The 16153-nt window shown below is 57.6% G+C and overlaps 3 protein-coding genes across 5 annotated transcripts in view; 2 read left to right on the top strand and 1 right to left on the bottom strand.

Moving 5' to 3' along the window:
* Positions 1–1430, bottom strand: part of ASCC1 (activating signal cointegrator 1 complex subunit 1) — a 34589-nt gene extending 33159 nt beyond the window's left edge. The window contains exon 1 of one of the 3 annotated variants that reach the window (XM_064717355.1): positions 1352–1430. The gene's annotated coding sequence lies outside the window, so the exon portion shown is untranslated. Of the gene's footprint in view, positions 1–1197; positions 1324–1351 lie in introns of those variants that run through there. The other 2 variants (XM_064717356.1, XM_064717357.1) reach the window with 2 other exon arrangements.
* On the top strand, positions 1148–7476 carry ANAPC16 (anaphase promoting complex subunit 16). Its single transcript, XM_064717358.1, has 4 exons — positions 1148–1283; positions 2939–3096; positions 4984–5058; positions 6735–7476. Exons 2-4 carry the CDS (start codon positions 2955–2957, stop codon positions 6848–6850), a joined length of 333 nt encoding a protein of 110 aa, XP_064573428.1. The 5' UTR covers positions 1148–1283; positions 2939–2954; the 3' UTR covers positions 6851–7476.
* A 5065-nt stretch (positions 7477–12541) lies between these two features.
* Positions 12542–13935, top strand: DDIT4 (DNA damage inducible transcript 4). Its single transcript, XM_064716591.1, has 2 exons — positions 12542–12681; positions 12882–13935. The coding sequence occupies exons 1-2, from the start codon at positions 12585–12587 to the stop codon at positions 13361–13363; spliced, it is 579 nt and encodes a 192-aa protein (XP_064572661.1). The 5' UTR covers positions 12542–12584; the 3' UTR covers positions 13364–13935.
* Positions 13936–16153: the final 2218 nt, after the last annotated feature.

Raw genomic sequence — 16153 nt, 5'->3', positions numbered from 1 at the left:
GGCCTTGCCATCCTCACAAGAGAACAATTTCTTTCTAATATTCAATCTCAGCCTCCCCTCCTTGAGCTAAAAGGTCCTCCATGTAGACTCTTCAGAAAGGCAACACCTCCTCAAACCTTACGTGTCTCAATCACAGAGCAATTTGATGAGAAATCACAAGTACATAAAGCACAATCAAGTGGAAGCAGGAAATTTAAGCAGTGTGAGCTATGTAACTCTGAAACTCACAGGTTTCAGCTAAAAGTCACTGTAACCTCAGGCAATGTGACATTTCATAGTTTCTTTGGGCTTTAGCTGGCACTGAGTTAAAAATGTTTAGAGTGGAGAACATTTAATGGTGCTAAAACAAAGAGCCAGCAGTGTTCTGTCAGAGACCTCACATCCCCAGCATTAAATTTCTATATTCACTGGCATGGTTAATTTAATATTGGATCTCAATTTTTAACCAGAATCTGTTACTCAGAAAATAAAGTTTCCACCCAAAAATTCACCTTTATCAGAAGGATTACCTGTCCACTGCAACAGAACAGGAAAAAAACAAGAGCCGGCCACAGAAGCAACTAGCATTTATCACAGAGTGACATCAGGCTGAGAAGGTTAATGTTAATACTTCTCCCTTCAGTTCGAGCCCCACCTTTTGAAATGACTCACAATCATGTGAACTTACAGGACAATAAAAATCATTACACTTCAATAAAAGTAATAATTCCTGTGGCTCAAGGGAACAAGTGAAGAGGTCAACTGTGCACAATGACGGGAAAAGTCATGAAAAATCAGTCGCTGGGGCTTTTGCTTACAGGCTTGTTTTCGGGGGCGGGAGGGAGGGGGGTTGTTTTTAATACTTTAATGTCACAATTTTTTGACACAAGGACTTCTGCAAAGCCTCCGACAGCGGGAGGCAGAGCGCAGCAGGGGCTGCTCCTGAGGCAACATCCAGAGGGGCTCCGCGGGAACCGGCTCCGGGCCAGCCGGGGAGGGCGGCAGGCCCCGCACCGCGCAAATCCCCGGGGCCCCGCGGGTACTGCAGCAGCAGAATCCCTCGGCTTTACGCTGACACCGCTGCGGGAAGGCGGCGGGAGCAGCGAACCGTCCCTGTTCCCTTCGCCGCCATATTGTCCCCGCTCCCCCCCCCGCCGGAAGTGGCGCGCGCCCCGCCCCATCATGCACCGCGAGCGCGGCCACGCGCGCCGCCCGCACCGAGCCGCTGTCCGGGCTCCCGGGTGAAGGAGAGAGGGTTCGGCAACGGGACTGGGGAGCGCCAGGAGGCGGCGGCGGCCCGGAAGGTAAAGGACGATGGCATGAGCGCGCGGGGAGGGCAGAGGCTGCGGCAGCGCGTGGGCCCCGCACTCACCGGGAAGCGGCTCGGAGGGGCCATGGGCGGGAGGGCGGGGAGGAGGCGTGTCCTGTGTGGGGGCGTGGCTATGAGCGTTGGGGGTGTTCAAATAGCGATATGGGCGTGGTCTGTGGGGCGGGAGCGCGGGGCTCTCCGCCCCCCCAAGATGGCGGTTCCTGAGGCGCCTGAGGCGTTGGCTGGAGGTTCCTGTAACAGGCCCAGGCATCGCCCTGACCTGCCGCCTCTTCTCCTCTGTGTTTGTTTAAAATAAACCCCCTGCAGCCACACTTGGGGATCTGTCGGGTCTGCGAGCCCCGGCTGGCATCGTTTCAGCGCAAACGATCGTCGCACCTCCCTTGCGAGCAGGGAGCTGAGCCTGAGGGTTTGCTGAGGGAGGTGTTGCTGGGGGTAGCGTGGCAGAAATAAAAGTTTGCTTTATGCAGGCGTTTTTCGTCACGGCCCCTAAGCCCCCAGGCTCCTGTGAGCTGCTGTTTTCTGTGGTGCACACAGTAACATTGGGCACTCTTGAGAAACTTATTTACAAGAATGGAGAAACTGGACAAAGGGAATGGCTTCCCACTGGCAGAGGGGAGGGTTAGGTGGGATATTGGAAAATTATTCTCTGTGAGCCCCTGGCACAAGGGAAATGATTCCCTGTGAGCCCCTGGCACAGGGTGCCCAGAGGAGCTGTGGCTGTCTCATCCCTGGCAGTGCCCAAGGCCAGGCTGGATGGGGCTTGGAGCACCCTGGGATAGTGGAAGGTGTCCATGGCAGGGGGTTGAATGAGATGAGCTTTAAGGTCTTAAAATCCCATTTTGTCCACAAAACCCTTGAGTGCTTTCCAAGGGCACTGTGTGTGTACCCTACAGAGCCTGCAGCAGTGTACTAAATACGATAACAGAAATTAATTAAATGGGCAGGATAATTTGGAAGTGCTTATAAGTATTTGGAGGAGCAGCAAGTGCTGTTACTGATAAGGGCCAAGTGACACCTTTTGTACTATCAGAGAGGGACATGAGGAGTTTTAATTCCCACGTTGTGACAAACCCAGTACCTCTTAAAAACATGGCTGAGAGCGTGCGAGAGGCAGCTGGAATTGTGCTGCACAGTGCTGGACCCTCAGGCACTGCCAGTTTAAGGCAAAAGCAATGTTTTAAAGGCAAAAGCGCGTCTGGAGTGATGCAGAAAGCAGCTGCTGCGGGTTAGGCACGGCGTGGCTCCCTGCAGGATGTGCTGCTGGAACTGGCAGTCCCGCAGCCTTCCAGGTTTTATGAGGCAGCAGCGCTTCTGTGTTTGTGCTCCTGGAAACGGGGAGGGAAAAAAGGAAAGCAACCCCGCCTTTTATGGCCCTGGGCAGCGGGACAGGCGCCAGGGCAGCTGAAGGCTGGTGAATTCAGGCCAGCAGCCTGCACCTCGTTACTCTGTGCACGCTCTGGATGAATTCCCAGGGGAATTCCGAGGGGTCGGAGCGGGGGTTGCCTTCAGTTTCGGGGTGTGACAGCACAGGCAGCTCCCACGTACACAGGGCAGCCTGGGCAGCGGGGGTGGCTTCATCCTGCCCCTCGCTGCCTTCATCCCTCCTAACTCCTGCTCTGTGTCCCGCAGGCTGGCCCGGGGTGCCATGGCAGCCTCCTCCTCATCCTCCTCGGCCGGCGGAGTCAGCGGCAGCTCCGTGACGGGCTCGGGGTTCAGCGTGTCGGACCTGGCGCCGCCCCGCAAAACCCTCTTCACTTACCCCAAAGGAGCTGGGGAGATGCTGGAAGGTGATTGCTCCTGCCCTTCTCCTTCCCCGCTCCTCCTTCAGCTGCTGAACTTCCCACCTCGCTGGCAAAAGCTGGAGGTAGAAAGGAAGCACCAGGGTTTGGTTGGTCCCGGCTTTCCCACCAGTCCATGAAGAAGGGATTTTTCTGGCTGTCACCTCCTTTTTATCTCCATGACAACACTTCAGACCAGGAAGTATCTACCTGAAAGGGAACATGACGGTGTTAATTGCTCATTGTTAGCCAATCCTTTGATGTCAGGCAGGGGTTGCGGCGGGGATAGCTGAGACAGGAATATTTTTCTTGGCAGAAGTAGTAATTTTCTTGGTTTGGGTTGGATTTGACTGGGTTAGTCCAGGAGGCAGCTTGTCTCCCTGCCAGCCTGCATCTGGGTGCCCGAGCCCAGCTTCATTGGGATCGTGGAAGGAGAAGCTCTGGGTGAGGGAGGAAGGGCAGGTCCTCCAGGTGACAGGGTTAGACCAGTGTCTGCTCCCCTTGAACTTCCCTTGTCACCGTGGCACGGCTGGAGTGTCCCTGTGGCAGCCCAGGGCAGCTGGGAGCTGCTGGCTGTGCCGTTGAAGGGTTGTTTTTATTACACATTAGAGCCCATATGCCAGGCTATTGAAGTAATTATGACTAAAGGTTTGCTCACAGAACTTAACAAGCCCTCAAAACAAATTAAAGTAATGAAGCACCTCGTGTTACCAAATAGACAGGCAGCTGTTCCTCCTGAGAGCCACTCAGCAGGACAGACAGGGAATTGGAGGAGAGAATTCAACATTTAGGTTGGAAAAGGCCTCCAAGACCATCCAGTCCAGCCTGTGACCAATCCCCACCTTGCCAGCAGCACCAGAGCACTGAGTGCCATATCCAGTTGTTCCTTGCACACCTCCAGGGACAGTGACTCCACCACATACCTGGACAGCCCCTTCCAGTGTTTTTCCCTGAAAAAGTTCTTGCTGATATCTCCACAATGTATTTGGGGCAGCACTTGTGAGAGGAAGCTCTGAACACAGTGAAACTCCAGCTCTTTCCTGGGGTTCAGCTTTGGATTAGATATTTCCAGATTTTTGTCTTTGAAACTGCTCTCTAATTGTTGTGGCAGAGAGCTTTAAATGGGTTGTGCTTTGGGCTGACCTCTTTACCAGGATCACAGCAGTTCACCTGCTCTGGGTGGCAGCAGCAGCCAAACACTGTCCCTGTTGCAGGAAGCTCTAGGCTGGCTTTTGAATTTCTGACACCAAAGGTGATACATTCATTCTTTCATCAGGCAGCTGCCAGGGGAGAAGCTGCAGTTTCCTCTTCAAAAATTCCCACTGTCTGACTGATTTTTATTGCTGCTTTGGCTATCTCACTTGTTTCTAAATAAACCCGTTGGTATTTTGGGGTTTTTTAGAAGGAGGCAGTATAAACTATGTCAGTTCTTGGTACACAATTAGCTATGTTTTCCAGATTGTTTTATTTCTGAGTCACTTGCATGATCAATTACTGACTTGGATGGCAAGATACACATTATTTGAAACTCTGTGTAGGGTTATGGTCTGAACCCATGGGAAATCCTAAAGCATTCTAAGGACACGAGCGTCTGAGCCCTGAGGGAATCAGAGACTGCCATAACATTACCTGGCTTCTCCTTAGCTTAATTTCTATTTAAGATGGACTAAAATTGCTTGTCAGAGGGAATGTAACAGAATTCCTCCTGGGATGTCTTCCCAGGCAGCATCAGGAAGCAGCCAAAGCCCTGTGCAGGGTCTGTATTCAGCACAGGGGAAAGTGTCAGAACAAGGCAAGAGTCAACCCACACCTCAAACATAAAAACAGGAGGTCAGGGGCTCTGAAGGCTGCTCAGCCTCAAACTGGGGTTCAACCATCTCCTTATTCTGTTTACAGATGGCTCTGAGAGGTTCCTGTGTGAGTCTGTGTTCAGCTTTCAGGTTGCATCCACGCTGAAGCAAGTGAAGCACGGTAAGCGTGAGGCTCGGGGAGGGCGGCGGGGGCAAAGCCTGCCCTGCTCCGGGCTGTCAGCCACAAGAAAGCAGCGTGAGTGCTCAGTCAGGCCACCACTGAGTCCTTTTGCCAGCCCTATGCAAAGTGCTGGGAGCCCGCAGAGGCGGGGTGGGAACAGGCTGTGCCTCCCGATGCTTGTTTATGCCTGGCTGTGTGGCAGCACAAGGTGAGGCTGGAGGAGGAGGAGGAGGCTCTGGGCAGGAAACGCCCACGCTCTGATCTCGGCCCGGCGCTGAGTGTCTCTGCCTGGGGCACGGGGACGCTCCACTGCACCTTTGTTTCTCTGCTGAGCCCTCGTGGCCTGGCAGGGTCAGGTGAGGTTTCCCCAGTCACTGGGGAGGCGGCTGCGCGTGGCGTGGCGTGGCGTGACAGGCGGAGAACACTCCCTGCCTCCCCAAGGAGCAGCCTGACGTCCTGTTTGAGCCTCTGCTTCCCTGGCAGGCCCTTTGCCCTCGCCCAGGTGCCTGTGACCCAGCCATGGGCTGGGCTGTGTCACAGCTTCGGTTCTCACAGAGCCCAGCAGCAGATCCTGTCTGCTGCCCGAGGGTCACATCCTCTCTGGTCCCCACCTCTGTCAGCCAGAATGGTACTTCCACCTGTTGTCTCTGAGTGGAGAGGTTTCCTGTCCTCCTCCGCCTGTGGGGGTGTGCAGCAGCTTGCAAGGCAGTGATCCTGTATTTCTGCACCAGAAAGCACAGCTGAGCTCCAGAGCCATTGTTTCCAGAGCTCTGCTGTGGCTGTAGATACCAGGGGCTGCTACACAGCCTGGCACCCCAACAGACACCAGCCTTTGGAAGTGTGGAGCACCTCCCTGTTTGCTCCCTGTAAGAAAGGTGGAGGGCTTAAAAAAAAAGATCGAGGTCATAATTTTTTGGCTTGTTTGTTTGACAGTTTCCAAAAGGGTGCAGGAGGTGGGGTGAGAACAGTCCCTCTTAAAGCACCCACTGCTGCAGTCAGCACAAATCACACACAGTTTATGTTACGCCTCTTGCTAGCTCTGGGCCATCTCCCCAAGAGGCTGCAGTGAGCTTACAGCACTGTTAGACCTCAGCAGAGCTGGGAGAAGGGATGTTCCCATCTCTGCACCACTGCAGCATATCTAACTGGAAATGGACCCTGTGTGCCCAACTGGTTATAAATAAACCTGAGAGGAAGATGTTGTCTGGGGACCTTCCTCTCACCAGCAGGCTCTGGTTGCAGAGCCTCTCTGCCACCCTCATCCAGGTCCTCCTGCAAGGACCTTCATCAAAAGCACAGTTCCTTCTGCTGCACCCAGCTCTACCGTGGGCTGACCAAGCCCTCTCTGAACTTCTCTGTTCTTCTGCACTATAAATATTTATGCTTTATGAAATGAGCTTCATCCTGTTTTCACCCCCGTACACTAATGGGCCTAATGTTTCCCTGTTGGGACTTGAATGTACGTAGCACGGGCAGGGATGGGTAAACACACACTGGGGCAGAAAAGCCTGTCCCTGCTTTCTCCTCACTGTTTGCACAGAGTGGGTTTCAATTCAAATGGGCTCTGTGGGTTTCATTCTGCCCTGCTCCCCACTGACAGCTGGGAATTTGCATCTAATTGAAAGGTTTAATTGCACTGCCATTGCAAACCACAGTTACCTTTGAACTCCTCGCAGATCAACAAGTCGCAAGGATGGAAAAACTTGCTGGTCTGGTGGAAGAGCTGGAGGCAGATGAGTGGAGGTACAAGCCAATAGAGCAGCTCCTGGGATTCACTCCCTCCTCAGGCTGAGCGTGTCTGGATCGCTGCTGTCAGGGAGCAGAAGAAAAACGTTCCCTGGCTTGGCTCCAAAACACCCCCCATCTATCAGATGCTGGCAGCTGCATCAGCAGGATGGGGCTTTGGGTTTTTTTTTGAGAGTGGGGATCCCCAGTAGAGCTGCCAATAAACGGAAATGACAAGATTCTGTAGGTCCTTCCAGGCTGGCAGGGCTTGGTTTCTGTAAGTTAGAAGGCAGGATCAGCTGTACAGCCCCTGGATAATCTCTGTGTTGTTTACAGAGGGGGGCACAGGGACAGTGTGGGGTGGGCGGCCTCGTAACTCGGCCCGGGTTGCCGCTGGAGCGCAGCCGGAGCGCTGGGTGAGCGGGGAAACCCTCTGGAGCAAGTGCCAGAGGCATTCCTCGGCCCCTGCCGTCCTTCTGGGGGATGGACACAGACTGTCCCAGTGCTGGGTGAGGGGACAACGGTGTCACCTCCTGCAGCAGTGCCTCGGCCACTGCCCAAGCCCTTCCCTCCTCATCGCCGTTTCTCTGGTAGCGCTGGCAGGACACTGCTCGGTCTTTTAATACCCTGAAACTTTGTCCTCTTAGTTCTGTATTAGATTTCTCTGTGACAATAAAATAACTGTCTTTGAAACTCTTTGTCTGGTCTGATGAGGGAAACAATTGGCTGTTTGGAAGTTAAGGAGGTTTAGTGAAGCTCAGAGGCAGATCGACTGTCATGATGGAGACTGAAGTTCGATGTGAGAGGAACCAAACTATACTCAAAATTGGCTTGGTTTAAGTCAGATTTGAATCCAGGTTTAACTCAGTCAGAGGAGAAGACCCTGGTTTAAAACCATCTATTTTAATCGTCTTGTTTTTCGGTTGTACTTCACTTCTGTTCTTGGAGGGAACTGGATTTCCATGTTCTGGCGTAACCATTTCAACATGTTGATTTTCCATGGATGAGAGCCTTCGCCCCATGGCTCTGCTGGCCAGCAGGGGGTAGGAGCAGCACCGTATGCAAACAATTATTTGATTTACTGCTCCAGATGCCTAATTTTTCCATTTTCAACATCTCACTTACGAGATGATTGTATTTTTTACTCACTATTTCAGCCCAGCCGCATCTGCATTGAAACAGATTAACTGGGATCCGTTCCCATTTCAGATCACCAGCAATTAGCTAAAACTGAGGGGGGAAAGCACACAGCCACCTTCTGTGTGTGTTGCTGTGCATAAATCAGTTGCAGTGCCAGAGCCAGCTGTGGGCAATGCCAAGCCCCACGCTGCCTGAGCCTGGGTGAAGCCGCAATTCGAGCTCCGTGGAAATTCACCGCGCGGCTGTGGGAGCGGCACAGGGCCGTTCTCACGTAGGGCTGAGCTCAGCTGAGACTGTCCCACGCTGCCTGAGCCCCAGCCCCGGCCCCAGCCCGGAAAACCTCCTCCCCAGCCTTGGAGAACTGCCAGGCCCTGCTCTGCGGGGGCCTCCTGCACACTCAGCGGCTCAAACGTGACGGCAGGCGGGATTCACACTCCATCCATCCCAGATGGGCTTGCTCGGGAAAGGAGGGAGCGCTTCAGCCCTCCACTTTTATTTGCTCGGTAGCATCTATTTTTAATCCTGCTCACTCCAGCCACCTACATCTACCTTGGCCAAACCTGCCAAAATCCTCACCCCATATCATTGTGGGGTTCGGGAGTGGAGCAGCAGATCCCCCCAACTCCCTCACCCACACCCGGTAACCCCTCTCGCTGACCCAGCGCAGTCAGGCACAGAAAGAGCTTTTCCTTTTCACTGCTCTACTTGGGAAACTTTTCCACCCTGCCAGCCCTCCTGGGATGCCAGGGGCTCCGTGCCTGCAGTTCTACCCAGGGGATGCAGTGCCCCAGCATTGCCCAGACTTCCCCATCCAGATCCAGAACACGGCGGGGCTGAGATTTATCCCCCTCACCCTCCTCCCATTGCTTGTTTTGCAGCAGTTTCTTGTGCTGGGACAGAGCAGGAGCAGGGAACGTCCCCAGCTCTGTGCTGTACATGGTGTGTTTGTATGTGTGCCCAACACCAAAATAGACACATGTGTGAGAGCCATTGAGAGGAAGTGAAAAGTTCACCCTGTACAGTACTACGAATGCAAAAACATGTTGTTGGCCGTTCCCTCCTCCCTCTCAGTAAACACTTTATGTAAGGCAGGGAGAACTGGAGGGATCCGTACGGGCAAAGCCTGCCACGCTCCCCCTCCTCCAAACCCAGGTTTTCCCTGGCAGCTGGAAACTCCCAGACCAGCCTATTTCCTGCCTTGCAGATCGGTGGGGCTGAGCCAGTGGTGGGTATTTCTCCTTGGGGTGTGGAAGCCCCACGTCCCCCTGGCCCGGGGTCCCAGGAGCTCGGGGGGCCGCAGGGGGGAGCGAGCCCGGCAGCTGCCAGAAAAAGTTGATGCGGGGAGGGGAGGGGAAATAAAAAAAGAGCCGAACAAAGAGCCTCGTTCAGAGCTGCTGTTGGTTTTCCTGTGGGTGCTCGCAGCAGAACGTTATGTACCGGCACAGGCCCCGCTCACACCTCCCCTCCCCGGCTCCTCTCGCCGCTGGCCAAGCCCCAGCGCCGGCCATGGAGCCAAGGCACGCGCTCGCCTCGCTGCCCGGGCAGGCCGCCCGCAGGGAGGGCCTCTCCCAGCATCCAGGATGCTGCAGTGTGGGGCAGCACCCCCAGAAACACCCTCTGCCATCTTCTCCCCCAGAAGCACCCACGGCGAGAGGAGTTTCACAGCCCACACCCTGCCAAGGACACGGTCCCGGCCCGGCACTCAACCCAGCACTCAGCTCGGCGTCCCGGCTGCCAAAGCCCGGCCACCACCCTCATGGCTGCACGTTCCCCGTTCCCCGACCGGCTCCTGCCGCTGCCTGTCCCGGGGCGAGCGTTTGGCTGTGGCACAGGCCTGCCCGGCCGGCGGCACGCCGGGACCTGCCGCCGCGGCCCACGCAGGCAGAGCTCACCTGCCGGGCTGGCCAGGGGCTCGGGGGTGCAGGGTCACCCCTCGGTGCCTGTCACCCCAGCCACCACCAGGGACCCGCTGTGAGGGACACCCACCCCACCGGCACAGAAAAAGCCATGGCCTCAGCCCCTCTGTTGCTTGGACACAAAGGATCCCAGCGGTGTCAGTGCCAGCCCAGTGTGACAAAACAGGGTGTAAATTTAACTAAAAGCGATTTTTTGGGAAAAAAACGAAGCCAGGGTTTCCTTCATAGCAGTAGCCCATGGGGCAGGAGTTTGCTCCCCACTGCACAGTGTGCAGCGACGTGAGCCAGAGCACTCGCTGAGCCCCTCAGTACATCTCCCTTCCTCCTCCTCCAACTCCTCCTTCCCAGCCCCCTCCCCTGCAGCCTGCAAAGCGCTGAGCTCAGCACATCGGGGCAGGGGCCCGGCCAAGGACCCTCCCCAGTGCCAGCCGCTCCCCCGGCTCCTGCTTAACCCTTTGCACTGCCGGGCTGGGAATCAGAGCGAGGGAGTCAGTCCCAGCCCGGACACAGGGGGCAGGCACGGCTGGCTGGGAACAGGCTGGGAACAGGCTGTCCAGAAAGCCTCAATCCCTGCTCTCCCAGAAAGGACAGCAGGTCAGGGGGAAACACACGCTGCTCCTCCCCAGAAACCACGCCGGGTGCGCTGCCAGTAGCAGCACCAGGGGAGGGGAAGTGCAGGGATTACCAAGGCTGAAACTTTGCTTTCCAGCCCAAAACCGTTCCTAGAGGCCCTGCTGCAGAGGAGTGGCCTGGATCCCAGCTTCTTTTGGGAAGCAGAAGGAGCTGCCAGCCCCACATTGCCTGCCCTCCCCTCCCAGCTGGGTTATTGCAGGGATCAAAAATTACATTTCCCTTTAAAACTTGCCATCGCACCAGAGCTGCTTGCTCTGCTGCCTACTAGGAGATGTTATGGCAAAGAAAGAAAAATATTTATGCTTGGCTCTAGAATTCCAGCTTATTTTTAGCAGGGCGCCTTCCCTGTGGTCCTGTACCTCTTTTTTGTTTGTTTGCTGCTTCCCCCCTGTTTTGACCCCCCAAACCAGCAGATCCTCATCTATTTTCAGCCTCAGCCAGCAGACATTCGTACCAATGACTTGGTGGCTGTGGGAAGAAATAACCCACGAGGTGCATTTTGTGAAAAACAGGATCCCAAGCAGCATCCTGCTGAGTGTGCAAATAATGGGGTGTATTTTTAACAGCTGGGGGCTGGGGGATTGTTCATTTTTTTTGTCCCAATAACCGAGGGAGTATCTCTGCAAGCTGTGGGTGCAAGCCAGGACTTGTTCCCAACTCCCCACACCTCTCCTGTGCTCCCTGGGATGCTACCCACTCCCCAACCCGGACTTCCACGCCCAGAATGCAGATGGATTCAAGCTGTGACCCTCCAAAAGCAGCAGCAGCTGTCGGTGGGGTGCCCGGAGCCCTTTGTGCCCCTTTGGGTGGCAGCGGGTGGAGACCCGTGTGCCCCGCTGTGCCCCGTGTGCCCCGCTCTGCCCCGTGTGCCCCGTGAGTCCCGTGTGCCCCGCTCCGCTCCGTGTGCCCCGTGTGTCCCGTGTTCCCCGTGAGCCCCGTGTGCCCCTCTCTGCCCCGTGTGCCCCGCTCCGCTCCGTGTTTATCGCCGGGCTCTGATCCCCGCGGGCTCGGCAAGGACAGCGGCCCAGATAGAGCCCGGGCTGCCTTCGGAGGCTGCTCAGCCCCTCCGATAAAGCCGCGGGCAGCGCGGCGGGAGGACAAACAAAGCCCCTTATCTGCCACCGCCTCCTTCGCTCCGCAGGGGCTGCCCTGGGAAAGGGAAAGGTCACGGACGGGAGGACCGGCACGGCCGCGGGGGACAGCGGCGCACACACCGGGGCTCGGCTGTGTCCGGCGGGAGGTAGGGGGGCAGATGGGGTGACCACAGCCTGGCACTGAGCAGAACTCTATCCCACATTTAGGGGACACCAGGGAAAGCAAATGGGGTTACCCCAGTCTGGCAGTGAGTGAACCCCATCCCTTATTTAGGACACCCCAGGGATGGCAGATGGGGGTACCAGAGCCTGGCCAGTGCCCTGCTCAGTAACAGAACCCCATCCCAGCCTGGCCGTGCCCTGCCCCCGCACCCCTTGATCTCCAACAAGGTTCACTCCACCGTCCGTTCCTGCCTTAGGAAAGCGGGACAAGGCCAGGAACGGGACCCCGGTGTTCTCCCGGTGGGACTGGTCCCGGAGCGGGGCTGCAGGGCTCAGCTCCATCCGTGCCAGGGCAGCAGCACGTCCCTGGCAGACGGGGCGGATCGAACCCCAATAACCCATGGGGGAACCCTCATCGGCTTCCCGGCCCACGGAGGATCGGGGACCGCGGGGACGCGGCGGGTGTCCCCCTCCCCACCGGACCGTGATGGTGTGCCCGGGCGGTGGGCTGGCCCGGGGGTGATCCCGGGCACTGGGGGTGTCGGGGGTGCTGTGCGGACCCGGGGTGGGTGCGGGGCAGCCCCAGTACCCGGGCCGGCCCTGACGCAACCACGGCTCCCGTTTGCAGCGCCCGGGGCCGCCCGGCCGCGGGGGGGCGTGGCCTGTGGAGGGGGCGTGGCCTCTCCGCTGTCACCGGGCAGGAGAGACGCCGCGGACGTGCCCCGCGCTCCCATTGGCGGGCGTGAGGAGGGGGGCGTGGCCAGGCTCGCCGCGGCTATATAAAGGTGGGGCTCGGGCGGTGCGGGCAGAGAGGCGGCGGAGCCGGGCCCGAGCGGGTGGTGCTGTGTCCGGAGCCATGCCCGGGCTGTGGGAGCGGCTGGCGGGCGGCGAGCGGGGCCGCCTGGAGACCTCCGACTGCGAGTCTGTGGGCAGCGCCTCCGGCTCGGAGGGAGGTGAGTGCGGGCCCCTCAAGGGCCGGAGGATGGATGGATGGATGAGGGTCCCTTGGCGGAGGGGTGGAGGTGCTGTGCCGAGCCCCCAAAGCCGTGGGTCGGTGTGTCCCAGAGCACCCCTGGTACAGCCCTGAGCCGCTGCCATCGGTGTCTCGGGGTTCGGAGACCTCCGGCGCTGACCCGCCTTGTCCCCTCCGCAGATGCCGAGTACGCCGAGGGTGTCTCCCTGCCGGACATGGACCTGGAGCTGCTGCACGACCCCGAGGACGAGCTGCTGTGCGCCAGCCTGCTGGACGAGGTGCGGGCCGCGCTGGGCCGGGCCCCGCTGGGCTCCAAGCGCTGCTGGCGGCTCCTGATGCCGGCCCAGCTGCAGGCGCAGGTGCGGGCGGAGCTGCTGCGCCTGGCGTGCAGCGAACCCTGCGGGCTGCGCGGGGCCCTCCTGGACCTGTGCGTGGAGCACGGCAAGGCCTGCCACGACGTGGGGCACATCGCCGCCGACCCCGGCGTGGTGCCCACCTTCCAGCTCACCCTGGTGCTCCGCCTGGACTCCCGCCTATGGCCCAAGATCCAGGGACTCTTCGCCTCGGGGCCGGCCTTTGCGCCGCTGAAGCTGAGCACGGGCTTCAGGGTGATGAAGAAGAAGCTGTACAGCTCCGAGCAGCTGCTGATCGAGGAGTGCTGAGGCGCCGGAGGAGCCACTTGCCGAGTGCTTCGGAAGAGCCGGGCAGAGCGTGGCGGCTCCTGCAGCCGCTGTAGTTTAGTTAGGCTGGAGTAGGGCTGTAGGTGGAAGTAGCTGGGGCGGGCCGAGCTCCCCATGGCCCTGCCCGAGCCGGGACATCCCTGCCGTGGAGCAGCCGGGACATCCCTGGCGGAGGTCGCTCCCCGCCGTCGGTGATTGCGGGGTGATCCCGGCGCTCCGGAGGCGGCAGCGGGGCTGCTGGAGGGGTGCCGGTCCCCCGATGCCTGATCAATCAATCATGGGGTTTTTTTTGTAAACCAGGATTGTAATCAATGGGGTCTCGGGGAGGGGAGCGCGGCGGCCGAGAGGGTCTGGATCAAAGGCCGAGCCCGGCTGGAATTGTGTCTTTGATCGGGAGAGGGGCCGGAGGGCAGGACCCTGGCCCCGGCACGCTGGGGGCGCTCCGTTGGTTACAGTTTACACTCATACACTTGATGTTCAAGTGCGACAATTCCTATGCAATCGTGTCGGGTGTTTTTTTTTACTTTTCTAATAAAACTTGTCTTGATTAATAAGCTGCCGTCTGTCTCGCTGTTGTCACCTCTGCTGGGGGAGGGATGATGCAACCCCTGCTCTGAAATTCCCAGCCTTTCCCTGGCAGGGCAGCCCTGCGGTGGGAGCTGGGTGTTTTGGGAATGGTGGGGAATCCCAGTGCACCCATGGGAGCCACGGGGCTGTGACTCAGGGGCTGAGTCAGGACCCCGAGCTGCTCCAGGAGCCCCCAACACCCAGCGAGGGGCTGCTGCTCCTCCCTGGCAGCCTCATTGGGGCAGAAACCCAGGAGAACGGGCTCAAACTGGGACTGAGGAGGAGGAGGAGGAGGAGGGTCACACCTGGCGGGGAGGGGGAGCACGGCCCAGCCCAAACACCCTCTGCAACACCGAGGCCAATTACCCAAACCTGCAATTAGAGGCCTCGGGGAAGAGGCTTTCACTCTAGGATAATTGAGCTGCTTGGCACACGAGGAGCCCGTGGAAGGTGTGGGGGGATAACACCAGCCTGGAAAGCCATTTCCATTCACATGTGAGCTCCTCCTGGCTCAGCCTTGGGTTGATTTTTGTTTGGATTTTTATTTTTAATACCCCTGCAGACAAACTGTATCACTGTGGACAGACAAACAGTGACTTTTTGATGAGCGTTTTCACCACAAAAACCTTGTTTTTGACATGAATGACCCATAACTGGAGTTTTGGAGCAGAGATTGCTCACTGGTGTAAATATCACCTCGCAGCAGTCAGGGCAACGAGCAGAGCCAGGCTCACACAGCTGGGAATGCACCTTTACACAGACATCCACCTGTGCAAAGAGGGGAGGATTTCCCCTGAAATGCTGGGGTTTGGAGCATTTCTCAAAGGATCTCATGCTAGAGCATGCCCCCTTCACGTGCGGGGCAGCCCCTGTGGGGTCACCCAGCACAAAGCCACCCCTGGGGACACGGGAGGGGCGGAAAGGGAGCTCCAAAGCCGCCGTTCCCGGGGCAGCCCGGGCCGGAGGCAGCGCCGATCCCGGGGAGGGCACAGCAGGAGATTGGCAGCACAGCCAGCCCTGCCCCTGGCTCTGGCAGTGAATTTACAGCTCCAGAAACACGGGGAGTTTTAAACACCCAGCTCCTGAAGGGGCGGCCCTGCCCCTGTGCTGCCACAGCAGCGTGACCCTGCTCGTCACCCCCACCAGCCACTCTCAGGGAAGGCAAAGGGCTCCACATCTAATTTTTGAAATGATCACACCAAGAAAACAAAAAGAAAACCCCACCAAAACTCCCAAAAGCCAACACAGAGCGATGGCACAGCCTCTGTCCTGGGGGTGCCCACCAAAACATTCTGTGTGGCACCACCCAGCCACAGCCCCAGCTATGAAGGTGAAACTTTGCTTTTATTTATAGCAAAATGGCCTTTCCCTGAGAAATTTGGGGGAGCCTCAAGGTCCCTGGGGTTTGGCAGCTCCCTGGGAGGTGCAGAAGCTTCCAGCGAGGCTGGATCAGATGTCTCCCACGGCAGGGGTTACACAGAGGGATATTTTGGGACCTGGGAAGAGTTGGGCTATTTGTGGCACCAGCATCAGCCCAGGGATCCCAGGTGCCAGCAGAGGAAAGGGAGATTTTTGGGGGCATCAGCAGCAATAATGCAAGTGAGGGTTTACATCCCAGGATAGTGCTACACCCTCGTGGTTTTGCTACCAAAAACAGTGATGGGGGAAGAGGGGTCACCTTGGCTCCCCACCTGCCAGAGGAAGACGTTCCTGGAGCACCTGCCTGCCTTTGGTGCCTCCCTGCCTTTGGCAGCTGCTCCAATTAAAAGCTTGGGTTAATGAGCTAATGGGCAGCTCAAACCACCCACAGCTTTGGTGAGTGGGCAGGGACCAGCACACCCTGAAATTCAAGAGTGTCTCCCATTGCTCCAGGCTGGGAATGACCCAAAATGCAGCAAAACCTCCCCAGAACCTGGGCTGGGTGCCCTGTGCCAGCAGGGCTGACTCACCCCAGAGGGGAAATGGCAGGGATGTGACCCTCGGCCTCTGAGAGCAGGGAAATAAGGGAAAGGGGAGAAATTCCCACTCTTGGCCTCTGAGAGAAGGAGGAAAAGGGGGAAATTCCCACACAGAGCTTCCAGCACTTTGGTGTACCAAAAGTACTTCCACCACTTCCTCCACTGGGGAGGAAAAGAGACCCATCCCAAATCCATCCCAAGGCTCTGGGGCCAGCAGATTCCAGCCACTGCCTGCAGGAAGGGCACC

The sequence above is a fragment of the Zonotrichia leucophrys genome, chromosome 6 (assembly GCF_028769735.1).
Source record: "Zonotrichia leucophrys gambelii isolate GWCS_2022_RI chromosome 6, RI_Zleu_2.0, whole genome shotgun sequence".
In the NCBI taxonomy this organism is placed as follows: domain Eukaryota; kingdom Metazoa; phylum Chordata; class Aves; order Passeriformes; family Passerellidae; genus Zonotrichia; species Zonotrichia leucophrys.
Note: the sequence above shows the minus strand (reverse complement) of the source record. Positions and strands in the feature narration are given on the sequence as shown.

Coding starts and splice junctions, on each gene's coding strand:
- ANAPC16 (XM_064717358.1), top strand. CDS start 2,955: ATGGCAGCCTCCTCCTCATCCTCCTCGGCCGGCGGAGTCAGCGGCAGC. Junction 3,097..4,983: donor AGCTGGGGAGATGCTGGAAG/GTGATTGCTCCT, acceptor TTCTGTTTACAG/ATGGCTCTGAGAGGTTCCTG. Junction 5,059..6,734: donor GCTGAAGCAAGTGAAGCACG/GTAAGCGTGAGG, acceptor AACTCCTCGCAG/ATCAACAAGTCGCAAGGATG.
- DDIT4 (XM_064716591.1), top strand. CDS start 12,585: ATGCCCGGGCTGTGGGAGCGGCTGGCGGGCGGCGAGCGGGGCCGCCTG. Junction 12,682..12,881: donor CGCCTCCGGCTCGGAGGGAG/GTGAGTGCGGGC, acceptor TCCCCTCCGCAG/ATGCCGAGTACGCCGAGGGT.